Here is a 19,754-nt window from a genome sequence, read left to right as displayed (position 1 = left end):
TCCTTAAAAGAGGGTGCCTTTTGGCAAAAATCATGCAAAATCTAAACATAAAAGTTCCATTGACTTTTTTGGCCATATCTGTTACTTTTAAATTAAAAAGTTTCAATTTCAGTTTGTAAGTGTCAGAAAAAAATATTCTAAATGTTTGTTTACTACCCTATATTAATTGCATACTTAAAGGCGCAATGTTCCAATTTTTAGATAAATGCACTACTTCGAGTCCTTTTTATCAGGAAATCATTGAATAAATATTAGTTATTGATAAAATATTTACGGCTTCGTGCTTAGCAACGATTTACATCCATTCAGAAGAAAAATACATCTTTTTGGACTCGATTAAGTGAACCCATAACATACATTTAGGAAAACTTTTTCTTGAATTAAATTGAGAGTTTACTGTTGCTTTAAAAATATGGAATTACTTTTACGATTGCCATATTGAAATAAATATATTTTAAAGTGATAAAAAGAAGATTTTCAAGTCACATTTTATTAGATTTTTTAAACAAAATGCACAACTAAAAAAAAAAATGTTTTCGAGATAATCGGTTTGTTATTTTGTTCAATTTCTCAAATTTTTCTAGAACATTTGATCTATGTGAGACATTCCAGTCTAGAGATATAGCTGAGGAATCTACACACAAAAAAAAAATTTGACTATTACGTGTCACTTAAAACTGCAACCTTTAAAATAAATCACCTGTAATTAACAAAACCTGAAATTTTAAATTGTTTTCCTTGAAAGTTAACGAAGATTCATTCATTATTACAGCAAATGTCCTGTAAAAGTTGTACACTAAAAATTAAATGTCACGTAATCATCTTTTCGATCTGTAAAATTACGCTAAATGTCCTGCTCCTTTTTGTTACAGGACATTTGCGTAATTTTACAGGTAATAATTTTTGCTGTGTAGTATCCACAGGAATCAAATTTCCTGATTCTCCCCTACACTTGGGAATAAAAGGCTAAGATGTGTTATGAGGAGTGTATTCGAATAAAATGCAACACTTTTTTTTTATGAATCACTTTTGAATGCATGGATAGAAATTAATGAAATTTTCAGCAAAGTTACACGGTAATGCAAAGTTTACATTTGCAAATTTTCGTTTTTCGTTTACTGTTTCCTGAAGCTCATATTAAACGGGATTGTGCCAACGTAAGAACTTAATTACACAATTAACACACGACGTATTACAGGACACGACACTTAACGTTCTTACAAAACGGAAAAAGGATTCAAAATTCCTTTTTTTGGCCACCGGTTTCGGGCTCGATGTTGCCCATCTACAGGACGATGTCCGACTGATCACACAAAGAAATTAAAAACACTTGCAGCATCCTACTATGTCGTAGTATTTGTCGAAAGGATGGTCAAATTTATAACGATTTATTTTTAGTAAGGGAGAAGAGTGACGACGTAATCGGTGCCTCGTCTTCGTTCATTAGCGGTATTTCGGCCGTGCTAATGAACATTGACTCCCATGCGTTTAAGTGTGAGGTTTTTCTAACGCATTTCTTGTACCTCAGGTAATTTTGAATCCTTTTTCCGTTTTGTAAGAACGTTACGTGTCGTGTCCTGTAATACGTCGTTTGTTAATTGTGTTTCCTGAAGCTTGACCTTCAATTATTTATTTTTTATTTACATCGTATTCCGTCTCACGACATAATTTGACGAACATAATTCCTCAAATTCACTCGGTCCATGGCAACCGTTCTCCAATTTTTCGGACAACCCATGTTCGCCAGATCACGCTCCACTTGGTCTAACCACCTCGCTCGTCTACCGGAATCGTAGCGAACACCTGTTTTGCAGAACAGTCGTCCGACATTCTCGCAACATGTCCCGTCCAGCGTATCCGGCCAGCTTTCACCACCTTCTGGATACTGGGTTCGCCGTAGAGTCGCGCGAGCTCGTGGTTCATCCTTCGCCTCCACACTCCGATCTTCTGTACGCCGCCAAAGATAGTTCTTAACGCTCGTCGCTCGAATACTCCGAGTGTACGCAGGTCCTCCTCGAGCAATATCCATGTCTCGTGCCCGTAGAGAACAACCGGTCTAATGAGCGTCATTTACAGGTTGCACTTCGTGCGAGGGCTAAGTCTTCTCGACCGCAGTTGCTTGCGATGAGAATTTATCGCCGGATCTCACGGTTGGTGTCATTGTCTGCGGTCAGCAATAAGCCGAGATAGACAAAGTCTTCGTCTATCTCCAGCTCGTCGATTTCGATCATTATTACTGGGCAAGCGGGTTCGGTCGGTCTCGGATCCGCAGGCCAGCATGTACTTCGTCTTGGACATATTAATCATTAACCCAATCCTTCCTGCTTCGCGTTTCAGTTTGCGGTAGATCTACTCCACCGCCGCAGATGATCTGCCGACTATATCAATGTCATCGGCAAAGCAGAAAAGTTGACTGGCTCAGTTGAAAATCGTGCCCCGAATTTCGCCCACCGCTCGTCGAATAACACCTTGCAGGATAGACCATCACCTTGTCGAAGCCCCCAGCGCGATTCGAATGAACTCGACAATCCACTCGAAATCCGCACACAGCACTGCGTTCCATCTATCGTCGCCTTGATCAGTCTGATCAACTTCCCGGAAAAGCCGTCCGAGAGTCAATAATTTTCCATAGCTCGTTACGGTCGATCGTGTCGTATGTGGCTTTGAAGTCGATGAATAGATAGTGCGTAGGGACTTGGTGTTCCCGGAATTTATGGAGGATTTGCCGTAATGTGAATATCTGGTCCGTCGTTGACCGTCCCTCCATGAAGCCGGCCTGATGACTTCCCACAAATCTGTTTGCTTGTGGCGTTAGGCGGCGGAGTAGGATTCGGTACAACACTTTGAGGACAGTGATCTCTCGGTAGTTCTCACAGTCCAATTTGTCGCCCTTTTTGTAGATGGGGCATATTACCCCCTCATTCCACTCCTCCGGTAGCTGTTCTGTGTCCCAGATCCGGACTACCAACCGGTGTAGGCAATCGGTCAACTTGTCCGGGCCCATTTTGATGAGTTCAGCTGCGATGCCATCCTTCCTAGCCGACTTGTTTCTATTCAGCTGGTGAATGGCTTCCATAACTTCACTCATCGTTAGGAGTGGCTCCTCTACGTCGTTGGCTACGCCGGCGATGTTCCTTACCCGTTGCGTTGCGTTTCTGATAGAACTTTCGTGTTTCTTGGGAACGATACAGCTGCTCCAGCTCCTCGAGCTCCTCCTCCTCCAGGCGACGCTTTTTCTCCTGGAAAATTCGGATTCGCTGCCTCTTCCGCTGTCGGTGATTTTCCACATTTCGACGGGTGCCTCTTTGCACTACTGCCGCCCGTGCGGCATTCTCTTCGTCCATCACCCTCCTACACTCCTCGTTGAACTAGTCGTTCCGTCGAGTTCGCTCCACATAACCGATGACGTTCTCCGCAGCACTGTTGATGGCTGTCTTGATGGTATCCCAACAGTCCTCGATAGGGGCTTCGTCAAGCTCGCCCTCTGTCGGCAGCGCTGCTTCGACCGATTGCGCGTAGTCTGCCGCGACCTCAGGTTGCTTCAGTCGTGCGATATTTAACCGAGGCAGGCGCCGGTTTTGTGTGTTGTTCACTACGGAGAAATTTGGGCGCATCTTCACCATCACCAGATAGTGATCTGATTCGATGTTGGCGCCTCGACAGGATCAGGTCAATGCAAAATACGATAGTAAAGATCCTAAACTGCCCATTTGCATGAAGACTGCAACGAAAATAGCAATATTTGATTTTCTATTGCGATTCAACCTTAGGGTGTTCGTCTTACCCGACTTTCCCCTACATCTTTTTAGCTAATTTAAATTTTTTTTTTAAATTCGTTCTTTCCCCTACATCTTTCCCCTACATCTTTTTAGCTAACTTAAAATCATTTTTTTGATTTCGTTTGTACTGCAAGTTTCCGCTTGTGGGGCGAACCACGCTAGGCCTACTATTGTGTGGTGGTTGCTACAATTCTATCTGTATCAACCACTGCAAGGTAGTAGGCCTGTGAGGAACAAATCGATGAAATGTGATGAAAAGTTTTCAAATTAAAATTACCCTTCCGCTCAATTTCAACATCTTTCATTTTATTCTAATCTTCTATCCGTCTATAATCTTTCATTTCTTAAATATTCTTTCTCAAAGGATATATATTTCACCGATATAACCGATAAAATAATTTCACAAAATTAAAATCTTTTTTTATAAATCTACCAGAATGGTGGAAAATTTAGAGCTAACTGTAATCAGCTATTTTATTTTTTTATTCCTTAAGCTGTGACATCTGTTTGTCAAAAAGTTTTCATTACTTAGTATGGATTGTTAGATTGACGTGTTTTAAAAAATATTGTGCTAAAAGTAAATAAAAATAATTGGATTTGGTTCCACGCTTATTTTAATGACCACCGTCTAATTGCAGGGGTTGGTTGTACGTACAGGGTTATATAAAGTTGTAAAACCAAGAATAAGTACTGGAAATTCAGGAGCAAATCAATGAAAGTAGAGTTCCAGAAGCTCCAGACTTCCGGATTAATATTTTATAATTTTATTTCAGAATTGAATTTAGATATAGATGTAAAATTCATCGGCCATAATTTACAATGAGAAATGAGTGTCAAAATTCATAAAAACAACACATTATTTTCAAATCCTTATTCAGAAAAAAAATCAAAATGATAAAAAAGTATCACAGTTTTAAAATTAGTTTTAAATTCATAGCAATAGTTATCAAAAACTTATCTCAAATATTTGTCTTTTCGAACGTAAAATTTCCAAATAAAAATCATTAAAAATAAGCTTGTTGACCTTGCGCAGATATAAAGACGCCCAGAAAAAATAGATAACTGAAAGATTGGTGAATATATCCTTCTATTCAACAACGAGTGAGTAAATTTCTTTTGATTGAATGACTCGACTCCCCCTCCCCCCCCCCCCCCCCCCCGAACTACTAATGCAAACAAAACACATTTTTCGATGTATTGATTTTTTCAAAATTTTGTGATTTTTCCAGAAAAAAAATGTGATGGTTTTCTGTGATAGGGTTAGTTGCCCTACTTTGGACCCTTTAAGCGATGGTTTTTAAATAATCATGTTTTTCTCATAAATTAACGGGAGATTTATATCTTTCAGGAAATTCATTTATAAGTCATGATCTTATCTGCAAGTTTCAATGAAAATTTTCAACTTAGGTTTTGCCGCCATTGAGAGATTTGCAAAGATATGGATGATCAACATTTCCAACTTTGAACCTACTGTTCCTATTTTGGTACTGGACCGGTGCCTTTCATTGGACCTAGAACAAAAATTGCTATAAAATGTATTATTTTTCGAAAACAAATAAACAAATTCATTTAAAGTATAATCTTCAATCAATTATTATCATACAAAAGTATAACAGCTTTTTAACATTGAAAAAAAAAACTGAAATTTCGGTTATGAATATCACAAATTTGTTTATTCCCCGTCAGCTCTATCAGTAGAACAATAGCTAAAACTTGTTTGTGTTTACTATCTTGTAGTTTTTTCAAAGCTGGCAAGAAATGTTAGAATTATTCAATATTGGTTCTGAATTATGCCCCAATTATAAATTCGCACCTTTGTTGATTTGTTGGTATTGATACAAAGTATTGGTGATGTCAGGTCTAAACATGGAACATCAAAGTCGAAAGTTTCCCATATTTGGACCCTTTCCAAATTTTCCGAGTTTTCCATGGATTTTCATTTATTTTAGGAAAAATAGGTAGAATGATTAATATTCTTCACAGTGAATGTTATTTTCCTTCAAACTTTGGCTTAGTCAGTAAAATATCGTGATTTTTCCTTAAAAACTCCAATTTCTTAATACGCGCCCCACTAATTGAGCTGTCTGATTTACCACTGATGAGAAGGTACATTTTTAAAATCGTTGAAAAATTTATCAGAAAGACTTTTAATGGCAAAAAATGGTATGGTAGGATTCAGGAAGAATAAGGGTTCAGTATGTGCATAGGAATATTTTTATTCTATGCCAGCAAAATGAATTATTTCAAATTTTCGGCATTTTAGGACTAAAGTAGGCTCTAGGTCCAAAGTAGGAGCACTCACCCTACTATTACTTTCAATTTAATTGAAAATTCATGATTAATTGAGTATTAACAACATTTCAGTTGGGAAATCCAATCAAGCATTCAAGAGAAGTCCAATGGTCTTCGTTTAACACCCCTAAAAGCCAATACAGTGTCTTAATGGTAAAAAAAGATAGAGAAAATACTGATTCGAAGAAATTTTTAAAATGTTGAAAGCTTGTTTGATTGCGTAAACTGAATCTATCGAGTTAAAGAAGAATCCTACGCTTTTCGGTCAATCCGTTTACATACCAAGGAATTCATCTCCATTCGGATCTTTGCAAAAAAAAGTTTCTTCGAAAAAAGTACACTACTGGTATTTACTACTCAATCTTAATTAATATCTTTGGCTTGAGAGATCAATCAGTTTAACTGAATCAACTTTTCCACCTACTTATCGCTGCATTACAACATCAAAATTTGCTAGCAATGAGGCATTGAATGCAAATCTTTTCGTATAGCCCCAGATCGCTAACTACATATAACGTCACTAGAGAACTCTAAAATAAAAATTTGGTACTTGGAATCAGCTTCAATAATTCTTCAAAAAGTAGATTGAAAAGATAATTTTTTTCACATTCAGATGTCAAAATTTTCATATATGATAATATTGTATACCTAGTTACTATATGATTGCATGCACGTTTTCCAAATTGTTGGTAATTTTTATCAAATTTTACTGAAATTGGAAATGAATTTTTATCAACTAACTGTCTAGCTTCGTAATGTGGCAAACTTGTCACGGTGTCTCTGGGAGAAAACTTTATTTTTCGAAAATTAGCATCGCTAATTTTTGCACCATTCGAAAGCTGGGACTTTCCCCTTTCATTTGAGCCCAAATTTGAAATGATCCACCGGGGGGTCTAGAACATTTTATTTTTTTGAAGATTTTTTAACCTTTTTAACGGTTTTTTTCAAAGTCAAAATCATATTAATCACTGTGAAAACGATTGTCTTACCCTTTGCGCTAATCCAACATCATATGTCAATAACATGATTTTATAGGAAATTTCCCTGGCTACAATTTTGTAGAAGACATCAATGTGATACAAATTGAGAGAAAAGAGTTGGACTGTCACAAACAGAGTGATTATTATTTCATTTGAAAAATCTAATAAAACTTCTCACTACTGATTGTACTAAGACCAGAAAAAGTATTCAACGAGCGTAGTTATTGAATGTTGAATGTATTAATGTTCAAACGGTTTAACTACGTTGAAAAATCAATCTTTTACATGAAATTGATCAGTATTATCTGAAGTTATGAGCATTTGTAGGGTTTTATTCTGGAAAAAAAGTCTTCCACCTGTCTTGAAAATTTAGTTATTTGTATTCTGAGCTAAGTTAGATTGAATACTTTATGAACAAACATTTGGCACTAGGAAACAAATCAGATTTACTTCTTACAGTTAAGCCCAAATTTAAAATTTTCACCTGAATTTCAAAATCAAACATCTTGGTTGAAAATCTTTCATTCTTTTTGATGATTTCTGAAGGTTTTCATACTTTTCACTTTTGATTGATTGTTAAACCTTAAACAAGAGTATCACAAGCATGATAAAGTGTCATATATAAAATTTAAAAAAAAACTCAATCTTTTCTTTATGTTTGATTGCATAAATTAAGGTTTTTGGAACCACTGGTGTATGTAAAAATTTGGTCGAGTTTAAGTTTTCAAGCAAAAATTCTAGATTGTTCATTTTTCTCAAACGTACACGAACTGAACCTAATCTTTCATTGTCTTTCATTGTTTTTTTTTTGATAAAAAGGAAAAAAAAAGATAACAAAATCTCAACATCAACTTTGTTTCCAACAATTTTAAAAGATTGATTTGTTGTAATACTATTATCTGAAAATATTCTCTCAACTTTAAGTTTTCAGATCTGAAGTCATCAGATTTTTTGCGAATTTTTTGGTTCGTTTTCTGAAAATTTTGCATTTGTTCAAATTGATGATTTTTTTTCAAATTTCCTAGATAAAAAAGGGGGATTTTATCTGATAGTATGGAACACTGCAAACATTTGTCTGTGGATTTCTGCATATTTGACTTTCCCCTAGAATGTTATTTTCCTACTTGTATGAAAACAAAATATAACATCGTGTCATAATTAGTATTTAAAGCAGTGGCTTGAAATGCTTAAAATATTTTTTCTACATATATTTGCCCAGATTAGGCACTTATTCAAAATGTAACTTTGCTCAAAGTATGAATTGAATAACCTAATTTTCAAGTCAAGCAGGTGACTTTTGTTTTATATGGCCGGATCAAATTTGAAATCTATCTCTTGTCATTAGGAGTTGAAACATCACGAGTAGGGGAGAAGAAGGGGGGATTTAAAATAAAAATTAATTCAAATTTTCAATACATTGGAAACAAATTGAACCAAAGCTGGCTTGCAATAAACTTGTATACAATCTACATTGCACAAAATCAAACAATCGAGAAAATTAAGATCAAACATTTAAACAAAAAAATTCTAAACGACAGGTGATATTACTCCCAGCATCTACATTTTGGCTTTCGCTCTTTCAACTGTATGAATTTTCGAAGAATGTATCAAATTTTTGTTAAAATACCTTAAACTTTATTTATTCCCCACTTAGGGATTTTTGGAAATATTGAATTGAAAAAAAAAAAGAATTTGATATTTGTTCCGGAATAATAAAACGCTACAAATGCTCATAACATCAGATAATCCTGATCAACTTTATGTGAAAGATTGATTTTTAATGTAAATAAACCGTTTTGAACATTAATACACTCTACAATCAATAACTAAGCTTGTAGAATACTTTTTCTTGTCTTAGTACAATCAGTGGTGAGAAGTTTTATTGGATTTTTCAAATGAAATAATAATCACTCTGTTTGTGACAGTCCAACTCTTTTCTCTCAATTTGTATCACTTTGATGTCTTCTACAAAATTGTAGCCAGGGAAATTTCCTATAAAATCATGTTATTGACATATGATGTTGGATTTGCGCTAAAGGAAAGACACTCATTTTCACAGTGATTAGTACGATTTTGACTTTGAAAAACACCGTTAAAAAGGTTAAAAAATCTTCATAAAAATAAAATGTTCTAGACCCCCCGGTGGATTATTTCAAATTTGGGCTCAAATTAAAGGAGGAAGTCCCTACTTTCGAATGGTGCAAAAATTAGCGATGCTAATTTTCGATAAATAAAATCGTTCCATCAGAGACACCGTGTTGTATGAATTTCGATTAAATATCTGTAAAACTTTGTAAAAACGATATCAGTTTATCGAAAACATTAAAGCCGAGGTTTTTTTTTTAAATAAGGAGTGCTTGTTAAATCAAAGTTTTTTTTTCTTTCCATGCCTGTTTTAGTTGCTTCTCTAAAAAAATGTTGTAAGATATGTGTACTACACATTGTGTAGTTCAGAAATTTTTGTCTTATTGATCAGATAAATGAAATGGCCAAAAAACGATCAACAGCATCTGGTCGATGAGACAAGGATGTATTTATTTCATGTTCATAAAAATAATGCTTTGAATGTCAATACAACTGCACGTATGTTTGTTTTCTTCCCCCCAGTTTAGTTTCAATCTAAATAAAAATCAAACCAAAAAAAAAAAACAAAACTCTCGAACTCCCCAAAACTTACCGAACCCTTACGTTTATTAGAATGAATGAATGTCCGATCCTAGCCTGATCTTTTCGGTTTTACCCTTTGATTTCCGTTCCAATTTTTTACCAATCCATGCTGCATGCCCAGAGAGTCAAACCGGCCATGTAGCAGGACAGATGAAAATCAAAATTAAGATGAAGCTCTTCTGTTTCTCTTTCCTTACCTGGCAGCTGCTGGACCACGTGCTGTTTAATCCATCGCTGTGGATCTACACTCCGGCCACGGTTCAAGCTCGTCTGTACGCCTATCTGGCCACGGAGTTCCTCAGCGATACCCAGATCTACAGCAACGTTCGAAGGGTTTCGACGGTGCTGCAGACGGTGCATACGCTCAAGTTCTACTACTGGGTAGTGAATCCGCGGGCCAAGTCCGGGATCACCCCGAAGGGTCTGGATGGGCCACGGCCTGCGCAAAAGGATATCCTGGCCATTAGGGCCTACATTCTGCTGTTCTTGAAGCAGCTTATCATGATCGGAAACGGGGTCAAGGATGACGAGCTGCAGAGCATCCTCAACTATCTGATGACGATGCACGAGGATGAAAATCTGCACGATGTGCTGCAGATGTTAATCTCGTTGATGTCCGAACATCCGAGCTCGATGGTGCCAGCTTTCGACGTGAAACATGGAGTTCGTACCATCTTCAAGCTGCTTGCTGCCGAAAGTCAGCTGATCCGGCTGCAGGCGTTGAAGCTGCTCGGGTTCTTCCTGTCCAGGAGCACTCACAAGTAAGTGGATTTGGGTATTTTTCTAACTGGGAATTTCTATTGTTTATATTTTCACTTGATTACATTTTTTTTTTTCTAAAAGGCGAAAATACGACGTGATGTCACCGCATAATCTATACACCCTGCTAGCGGAAAGACTTCTGCTGTACGAAGAGTCACTCTCGCTGCCGACTTACAACGTGCTGTACGAGATCATGACCGAGCATATCTCGCAGCAGATTCTGTATGCCAAACATCCGGAACCGGAAAGTCACTACCGACTCGAGAATCCGATGATCCTGAAGGTGGTCGCCACCCTAATTCGGCAATCGAAGCAAAGTGAACAACTTTTAGAGGTCAAGAAGCTGTTCCTATCGGATATGACCTTGTTGTGCAATAATAACCGGGAGAATCGTCGAACGGTGCTGCAGATGAGCGTCTGGCAGGAGTGGCTGATCGCGATGGCCTACATCCATCCGAAGAACTCCGAGGAGCAGAAGCTGTCGGATATGGTTTACTCGCTGTTCCGGATGCTGCTGCACCACGCTATCAAGTACGAGTACGGAGGATGGCGGGTGTGGGTCGATACCTTGGCCATTGTACATTCGAAGGTTTCGTACGAAGAGTTTAAGTTGCAGTTCGCCCAGATGTACGAACACTACGAGAAACATCGGACCGACAATATAACGGATCCGGCTTTGAGGCAGCAGAGACCAATCAGTACGATCAGTGGATGGGAACGAGGTGCTGGTGGTGATCGGGGAGGCGGAGGTGATGATGGAGGAGGGGGAATGAAGAGTGATGTAGGTGCCATAGAGGCAACAAAGAAGTGTGTTTGTGGGCCGGAAGAGTCGGAGGGAGCTAAGAGCAAAGCTAGGCTGGTGGAGAATGGTGATGATGAGGAAGACGACGAAGAGGAAGAAGAGGAGGAAGAAGAGGAGATGGATGACGAGCAGATCGAAGAAGACATAGAGGAGGAGGATGAAGATTTGTCACAAAGTGATATGAAAAAAGCATTAGAGATTGGATCGCTGGAAGAGAAGAGGAGCGTATCCGAACAGGTAGTTGAAACGATTGTTGAAGAAATTATCAGCAAATCGGAGAGCCTGTTGAAGGATTCCGATACGCTGACGGAAACAAGTGAAGAGCCTACGACCTCGTCTCCGGTTATCAAGGATGAAGAGATTGAGTTGGCAGTCAATGAAGTCGTTCAGGGTGTTCTTTCGCTGAAAACGTCGGGAAGCGCCCTGCAATCGAATATGGCAGTAGGAGACGATGCACTGAATAACAACAGCAGCAGCACCGACAATGTTTTGCAAAAGACTGATAGTGTAGCGTCAAGTGCAATAACTAGTGGTAATAGCAACAATTTAAACAATAATAATCTTAGCAGTAGCAATAGTGAGAGCGATCAGGCGGAACCGCAAAGCGAAGAGCAAGTGAAAGCCATGATCTCCAACATTGTCAACGAGATGGTAGAAAACAGTCTGCAACAGTCTACGGCTGATGCAAACGATAATCACGTCGTGATTGTGGAAGCGAATGAGCAGAGTGAAATCGAAGCTCAAGTGAAGGAAGTGGTAGAATCGATCATAACAGATGCCGTCGTGCAGGCAGAACAGATTTCAACACCCGAACCAGACCAGGAGCTGGAGCAGATGAGTACCGAGTCGAGTCCGGAGAAGGGAGTAGCATTCGTTCAAGTTGGAACGGTTTCAGCGGAAATTGCTAGAGCTGAGTCCGGAAGTAGAGACAACTTGATCGAGGAAGATGATCAGGAACTCGAAGAGGAAGACGAAGATAGCGAGATACCGGACACTCCGGCTACGGTCGCTACCGTTATTCACAACGATTCAATTATTCAAAGTGCAACCACTAGTGCCACAGTTCAACAGAGTTCTCTGCCACCGGCAGCAGCTGTTGGGAAGAAATCGGCATCGACCAGTACAACTACGGATTCGCCAGCTGCCCACTATGAAACTGCGGCTCCGACGAGTGGGCCAAGTAAACAACAACGCTCAAAATCGGCCTCGACCCGTCCGATGTTCTCGCCTGGCCCTACGAGACCTCCGTTCCGCATTCCGGAGTTCAAGTGGTCCTACATCCATCAACGGCTGCTGTCCGACGTTCTGTTCTCCCTGGAGACCGACATCCAGGTGTGGCGATCCCATTCCACCAAGAGCGTGTTGGACTTTGTCAATTCCGCTGAGAATGCAATCTTCGTCGTTAACACCGTACATTTGATTTCGCAACTCGCCGACAACCTGATCATTGCGTGCGGAGGTCTGTTGCCATTGCTGGCCAGCGCTACCTCCCCGAATGTAAGTGCTTGTTTAGTGAATTGTTTGTTTGTAACTTTTAGATGATTTCCTTCGTTTCAGTCTGAGCTTGACGTTTTGGAGCCTACCCAGGGAATGCCGCTTGATGTGGCCGTATCGTTCCTGCAACGACTGGTCAATATGGCTGACGTGCTGATCTTCGCTAGTTCTCTCAATTTCGGTGAACTGGAGGCGGAGAAGAACATGTCAAGTGGAGGTATTCTTCGACAGTGTCTCCGGCTAGTTTGCACCTGTGCTGTTCGCAACTGCCTAGAATGCAAAGAGCGAACCCGAGGCCTCTACAACGGGATGTCCCTCAAGGACATTCCTGGAGGGGCACATCTACAGGCACTGATTCGAGGAGCCCAGACAACCTCAAAAACGATCATCGAATCACTCTCCGGTCCAATGAGCCCGGTCAAAGATCCGGAGAAACTCCTCCAAGATATGGACATCAACCGACTTCGCGCCGTTATCTATCGGGATGTGGTGAGTATAGCCCGGAGTGGTCATAAGTTTCTCGTTCAAAAAAAAAACTATCGTGTCTATCTGCCTAAGACCCGCAAAACCCGAACCGCAAGAAACACCCAACAACAAACTTTCCTTCTTCCATTCCCAACCACCGAGCGTAAAACTCCTAATATATGGTTTAATCTAAAGAAACGTCTGTTCCAGGAGGAAACCAAGCAAGCGCAATTCCTCTCGCTGGCCATCGTCTACTTCATCTCGGTCCTGATGGTGTCCAAATATCGGGACATCCTGGAACCACCGCCGGAACTGCAAATCCACCGGAACTCATCGCCGGTAACGCAGCGAGCAACTCCAACGCAGGGTAAGTCTAGCAAACTGTGCTTCCTCGAATACGCACAACCGCAGTACCAAGCTTACCGAAGGCTTCGTTCAACGGTTGCGGCATTTTCTATGAATTCAACCTGGCAAACAGGCTGCTTTGTTCGTTTATTCTCAACAGTAGTTCGTATTCGGTGTTTCCCGCTGGGTCACCCGCCTACTTTTTTTTTTCTCGATTACTATCCTCATCGTTTAACCACGTGTTCCGATCGATCTTTCGTTTCCTTATTTTTTCTTTTTTTTCAAATTTCGTTTGCTTCGAATTATTTTCTTTGAGCGAGTGAAAAGCTAACGAGCGTTTTGGAAACGAAAAAAAAATTAAAAGTGTATACCATCCAAATCCCTCTGGGATCAAATTATATCTTTCCCACAGTCCGACGTCGTAAGATATTCTCAATTCAACTTCTCGTTTAACGGTTAAACGGGTGCGGGAAAACGATGCTGGTCCAGGTCGAATTCACCCCACACCCCTTATTTTGACCCGGAAAGAAACTTTGCTGAATGATTCCGTTTTCGCACACCGACCGCGTAGATGCACGTCTTCGACTGACATTGTTCTATCCCCACACAGGAAGGACGAATCGAAACGAAAACAAATAACAGAAACGGTAGCAAGAAAAAAAAAACAGAATCACCCCGTAAAATGCTGGCAAATGGTTTCCTCGGGAATGATAAAATAAAACTTTGTTGAATTAATCCTTCGGGGGCGGGCCTTGGAACGAACCAAACCGAACGTAAACCCATTCATTCTTCCTTCCTTCCTTCTTTCCGTGAAATAGCTCAGCTCAGAGGAATGAATTATGCTACCTGCTTCGTTGATTCGCCGCCGGAATTCGCCGAACAATCAAATATTTATTGGTACAAATCAACAATGTTTAGCGGTTTTGCCCTGCAGAAGGAGTGGCAGCGTGGAAGCTGTTCTTGGCAGGTTTTCGAGTGTTTCTAGCCAGAAATATTTGAACGGATACATGGAGCACGTAATTTTTTATCTTGTTTGTTCTGATTCTGTTCGAAGTTGTTTCATAAAACTTTATATTGTTCATTATCAGCCTGTCAATAAACATTTGGTGTTAATAATTCACTGTAATTTATTTATAAATTGAAATGTTTTTAGAAAGATGGCTCCATTATAAAAAAAACTTTTGAATTAAAAATTGATTAGATTTACAAAGTTTACAGAGCTTCCGTTTGGGCTGAACAAAACTCCCAATAGATTTCAACGAATGATGAATACTGTCATGGCTTGCTTCACACCAAAATGCACTTCAAGATTAAGAAAATCACAATAATTATGTTTTATTTTGAAAAATTGAATTCATATAAACTACAAAAACACGAAAAAATTTAAAATAGAAGAAGAATAGAAATTAATCAAAAACTGAAAAATATAACCTCATTAAATTTCATAAGAACTACAACATTTAAAGCAATTTGAAATTTTTAAACATTACAAAGTTAAAAAAAGACAAAAATGACAAAAATGACAAAAATGACAAAAATGACAAAAATGACAAAAATGACAAAAATGACAAAAATGACAAAAATGACAAAAATGACAAAAATGACAAAAATGACAAAAATGACAAAAATGACAAAAATGACAAAAATGACAAAAATGACAAAAATGACAAAAATGACAAAAATGACAAAAATGACAAAAATGACAAAAATGACAAAAATGACAAAAATGACAAAAATGACAAAAATGACAAAAATGACAAAAATGACAAAAATGACAAAAATGACAAAAATGACAAAAATGACAAAAATGACAAAAATGACAAAAATGACAAAAATGACAAAAATGACAAAAATGACAAAAATGACAAAAATGACAAAAATGACAAAAATGACAAAAATGACAAAAATGACAAAAATGACAAAAATGACAAAAATGACAAAAATGACAAAAATGACAAAAATGACAAAAAATGACAAAAACGACAAAAAATGACAAAAACGACAAAAACGACAAAAATGACAAAAATGACAAAAATAACAAAAATGACAAAAATGACAAAAATGACAAAAATGACAAAAACGACAAAAATGACAAAAATGACAAAAATGACAAAAATGACAAAAATGACAAAAATGACAAAAATGACAAAAATGACAAAAATGACAAAAATGACAAAAATAACAAAAATGACAAAAATGACAAAAATGACAAAAATGACAAAAATGACAAAAATGACAAAAATGACAAAAATGACAAAAATGACAAAAATGACAAAAATGACAAAAATGACAAAAATGACAAAAATGACAAAAATGAAAAAAATGACAAGAATGACAAAAATGACAAAAATGACAAAAATGACAAAAATGACAAAAATGACAAAAATGACAAAAATGACAAAAATGACAAAAATGACAAAAATGACAAAAATGACAAAAATGACAAAAATGACAAAAATGACAAAAATGACAAAAATGACAAAAATGACAAAAATGACAAAAATGACAAAAATGACAAAAATGACAAAAATGACAAAAATGACAAAAATGACAAAAATGACAAAAATGACAAAAATGACAAAAATGACAAAAATGACAAAAATGACAAAAATGACAAAAATGACAAAAATGACAAAAATGACAAAAATGACAAAAATGACAAAAATGACAAAAATGACAAAAATGACAAAAATGACAAAAATGACAAAAATGACAAAAATGACAAAAATGACAAAAATGACAAAAATGACAAAAATGACAAAAATGACAAAAATGACAAAAATGACAAAAATGACAAAAATGACAAAAACGACAAAAATGACAAATATGACAAAAATGACAAAAATGACAAAAATGACAAAAATGACAAAAATGACAAAAATGACAAAAATGACAAAAATGACAAAAATGACAAAAATTACAAAAATTACAAAAATTACAAAAGTAACGAAAATTACAAAAATTACAAAAATTACAAAAATTACAAAAATTAAAAAAATTACAAAAATTACAAAAATTACAAAAATTACAAAAATTACAAAAATTACAAAAATTACAAAAATTACAAAAATTACAAAAATTACAAAATTTACAAAAATTACAAAAATTACAAAAATTACAAAAATTACAAAAATTACAAAAATTACAAAAATTACAAAAATTACAAAAATTACAAAAATTACAAAAATTACAAAAATTACAAAAATTACAAAAATTACATAAAAACAAAAATTACAAAAATGACAAAAATTACAAAAATTACAAAAATTACAAAAATTAAAAAATTACAAAAATTACAAAAATTACAAAAATTACAAAAATTACAAAAATTACAAAAATTACAAAAATTACAAAAATTACAAAAATTACAAAAATTACAAAAATTACAAAAATTACAAAAATTACAAAAATTACAAAAATTACAAAAATTACAAATATTACAAAAATTACAAAAATTACAAAAATTTCAAAAATTTCAAAAATTAAAACAATTACAAAAATTACAAAATGGCAAAAATAACAAAAATTACAAAAATTACAAAAATTACAAAAATTACAAAAACTACAAAAATTACAAAAATTACAAAAAGTACAAAAATTACCAAAATTACCAAAATTACAAAAATTACAAAAATTACAAAAATTACAAAAATTACAAAAATTACAAAAATTACAAAAATTACAAAAATTACAAAAATTACAAAAATAACAAAAATTACAAAAATTACAAAAATTACAAAAATTACAAAAATTACAAAAATTACAAAAATTACAAAAATTACAAAAATTACAAAAATTACAAAAATTACAAAAATTACAAAAATTACAAAAATTACAAAAATTACAAAAATTACAAAAATTACAAAATTACAAAAATTACAAAAATTACAAAAATTACAAAAATTACAAAAATTACAAAAATTACAAAAATTACAAAAATTACAAAAATTACAAAAATTACAAAAATTACAAAAATTACAAAAATTACAAAAATTACAAAAATTACAAAAATTACAAAAATTACAAAAATTACAAAAATTACAAAAATTACAAAAATTACAAAAATTACAAAAATTACAAAAATTACAAAAATTACAAAAATTACAAAAATTACAAAAATTACAAAAATTACAAAAATTACAAAAATTACAAAAATTACAAAAATTACAAAAATTACAAAAATTACAAAAATTACAAAAATTACAAAAATTACAAAAATTACAAAAATTACAAAAATTACAAAAATTACAAAAATTACAAAAATTACAAAAATTACAAAAATTACAAAAATTACAAAAATTACAAAAATTACAAAAATTACAAAAATTACAAAAATTACAAAAATTACAAAAATTACAAAAATTACAAAAATTACAAAAATTACAAAAATTACAAAAATTACAAAAATTACAAAAATTACAAAAATTACAAAAATTACAAAAATTACAAAAATTACAAAAATTACAAAAATTACAAAAATTACAAAAATTACAAAAATTACAAAAATTACAAAAATTACAAAAATTACAAAAATTACAAAAATTACAAAAATTACAAAAATTACAAAAATTACAAAAATTACAAAAATTACAAAAATTACAAAAATTACAAAAATTACAAAAATTACAAAAATTACAAAAATTACAAAAATTACAAAAATGACAAAAATTACAAAAATTACAAAAATTACAAAAATTACAAAAATTACAAAAATTACAAAAATTACAAAAATTACAAAAATTACAAAAATTACAAAAATTACAAAAATTACAAAAATTACAAAAATTACAAAAATTACAAAAATTACAAAAATAACAAAAATTACAAAAATTACAAAAATTACAAAAATTACAAAAATTACAAATTTACAAAAATTACAAAAATTACAAAAATTACAAAAATTACAAAAATTATAAAAATTACAAAAATTACAAAAATTACAAAAATTACAAAAGTTACAAAAATTACAAAAGTTACAAAAATTACAAAAATTACAAAAATTACAAAAATTACAAAATTTACAAAAATTACAAAAATTACAAAAATTACAAAAATTACAAAAATTACAAAAATTACAAAAATTACAAAAATTACAAAAATTACAAAAATTACAAAAATTACAAAAATTACAAAAATTACAAAAATTACAAAAATTACAAAAATTACAAAAATTACCAAAATTTCAAAAATTACAAAAGTTACAAAAATTACAACAAATACAAAAATTACAAAAGGTACCAAAATAACAAAAATAACAAAAAATAAAAAAATAACAAAAATAACAAAAGTTTCAAAAATTACAAAAATTAAAAAACTAACAAAATTACAAAAATACAAAAGTTACAAAAATTTCAAAAATGACAAAAATAACAAAAAAAAATTAAAAAAATTACAAAAATTAAAAATAATAAAAAAAAATAACAAAAAGTAATAACAGAAATTACAAAAATTACAAAAATAACAAAAACTACAAAAACTTCAAAAATTGCAAAAATTACAAATATCAAAAAGTTTACAAAATTTACAATATTTACAAATTTTACAAATTTTACAAATTTTACAAATTTTACAAATTTTACAAATTTTACAAATTTTACAAATTTTACAAATTTTACAAATTTTACAAATTTTACAAATTTTACAAATTTTACAAATTTTACAAATTTTACAAATTTTACAAATTTTACAAATTTTACAAATTTTACAAATTTTACAAATTTTACAAATTTCCCAAATTTAGGAATTTTACAATTTTTACAAATTTTATAAATTTTACAAATTTTTCAAATTTTACAAATTTTACAAATTCAACAAATTTTACCAATTTTCCCAATTTTTTAAATTTTACGAATTTTACAAATTTAACAAATTTTACAAATTTTACAAATTTAACAAATTTTACAAAATTTACAAAATTTACAAAATTTACAAAATTTACAAAATTTACAAAATTTACAAAATTTACAAAATTTACAAAATTTACAAAATTTACAAAATTTACAAAATTTACAAAATTTACAAAATTTACAAAATTTACAAAATTTACAAAATTAACAAAATTTTTAAAAATTTTCAAAATTTACAAAATTTACAAAATTTACAAAATTTAGAAAATTTACAAAATTTACAAAATTTACAAAATTTACAAAATTTACAAAATTTACAAAA

The 19,754-nt window shown here is 33.4% G+C and overlaps 1 protein-coding gene across 16 annotated transcripts in view; it reads left to right on the top strand.

Moving 5' to 3' along the window:
* LOC129738763 (neurobeachin) overlaps positions 1–19,754 on the top strand; it is a 377,782-nt gene that overhangs the window by 315,197 nt on the left and 42,831 nt on the right. For 8 of the 16 annotated variants that reach the window (XM_055730033.1, XM_055730038.1, XM_055730035.1 and 5 more), the window contains exons 12-15: positions 9,893–10,479; positions 10,562–12,779; positions 12,840–13,265; positions 13,437–13,608. In XM_055730033.1, coding sequence (XP_055586008.1) covers positions 9,893–10,479; positions 10,562–12,779; positions 12,840–13,265; positions 13,437–13,608 — 3,403 coding nt within the window. The remainder of the gene's footprint in view (positions 1–9,892; positions 10,480–10,561; positions 12,780–12,839; positions 13,266–13,436; positions 13,609–19,754) is intronic. The other 8 variants (XM_055730040.1, XM_055730039.1, XM_055730036.1 and 5 more) reach the window with 3 other exon arrangements.

Source organism: Uranotaenia lowii, chromosome 1, assembly GCF_029784155.1.
Source record: "Uranotaenia lowii strain MFRU-FL chromosome 1, ASM2978415v1, whole genome shotgun sequence".
Taxonomy (NCBI): Eukaryota; Metazoa; Arthropoda; class Insecta; order Diptera; family Culicidae; genus Uranotaenia; species Uranotaenia lowii.
The sequence above is the reverse complement of the archived record's forward strand: the minus strand, read 5'-3'. Positions and strand labels throughout refer to the sequence as shown.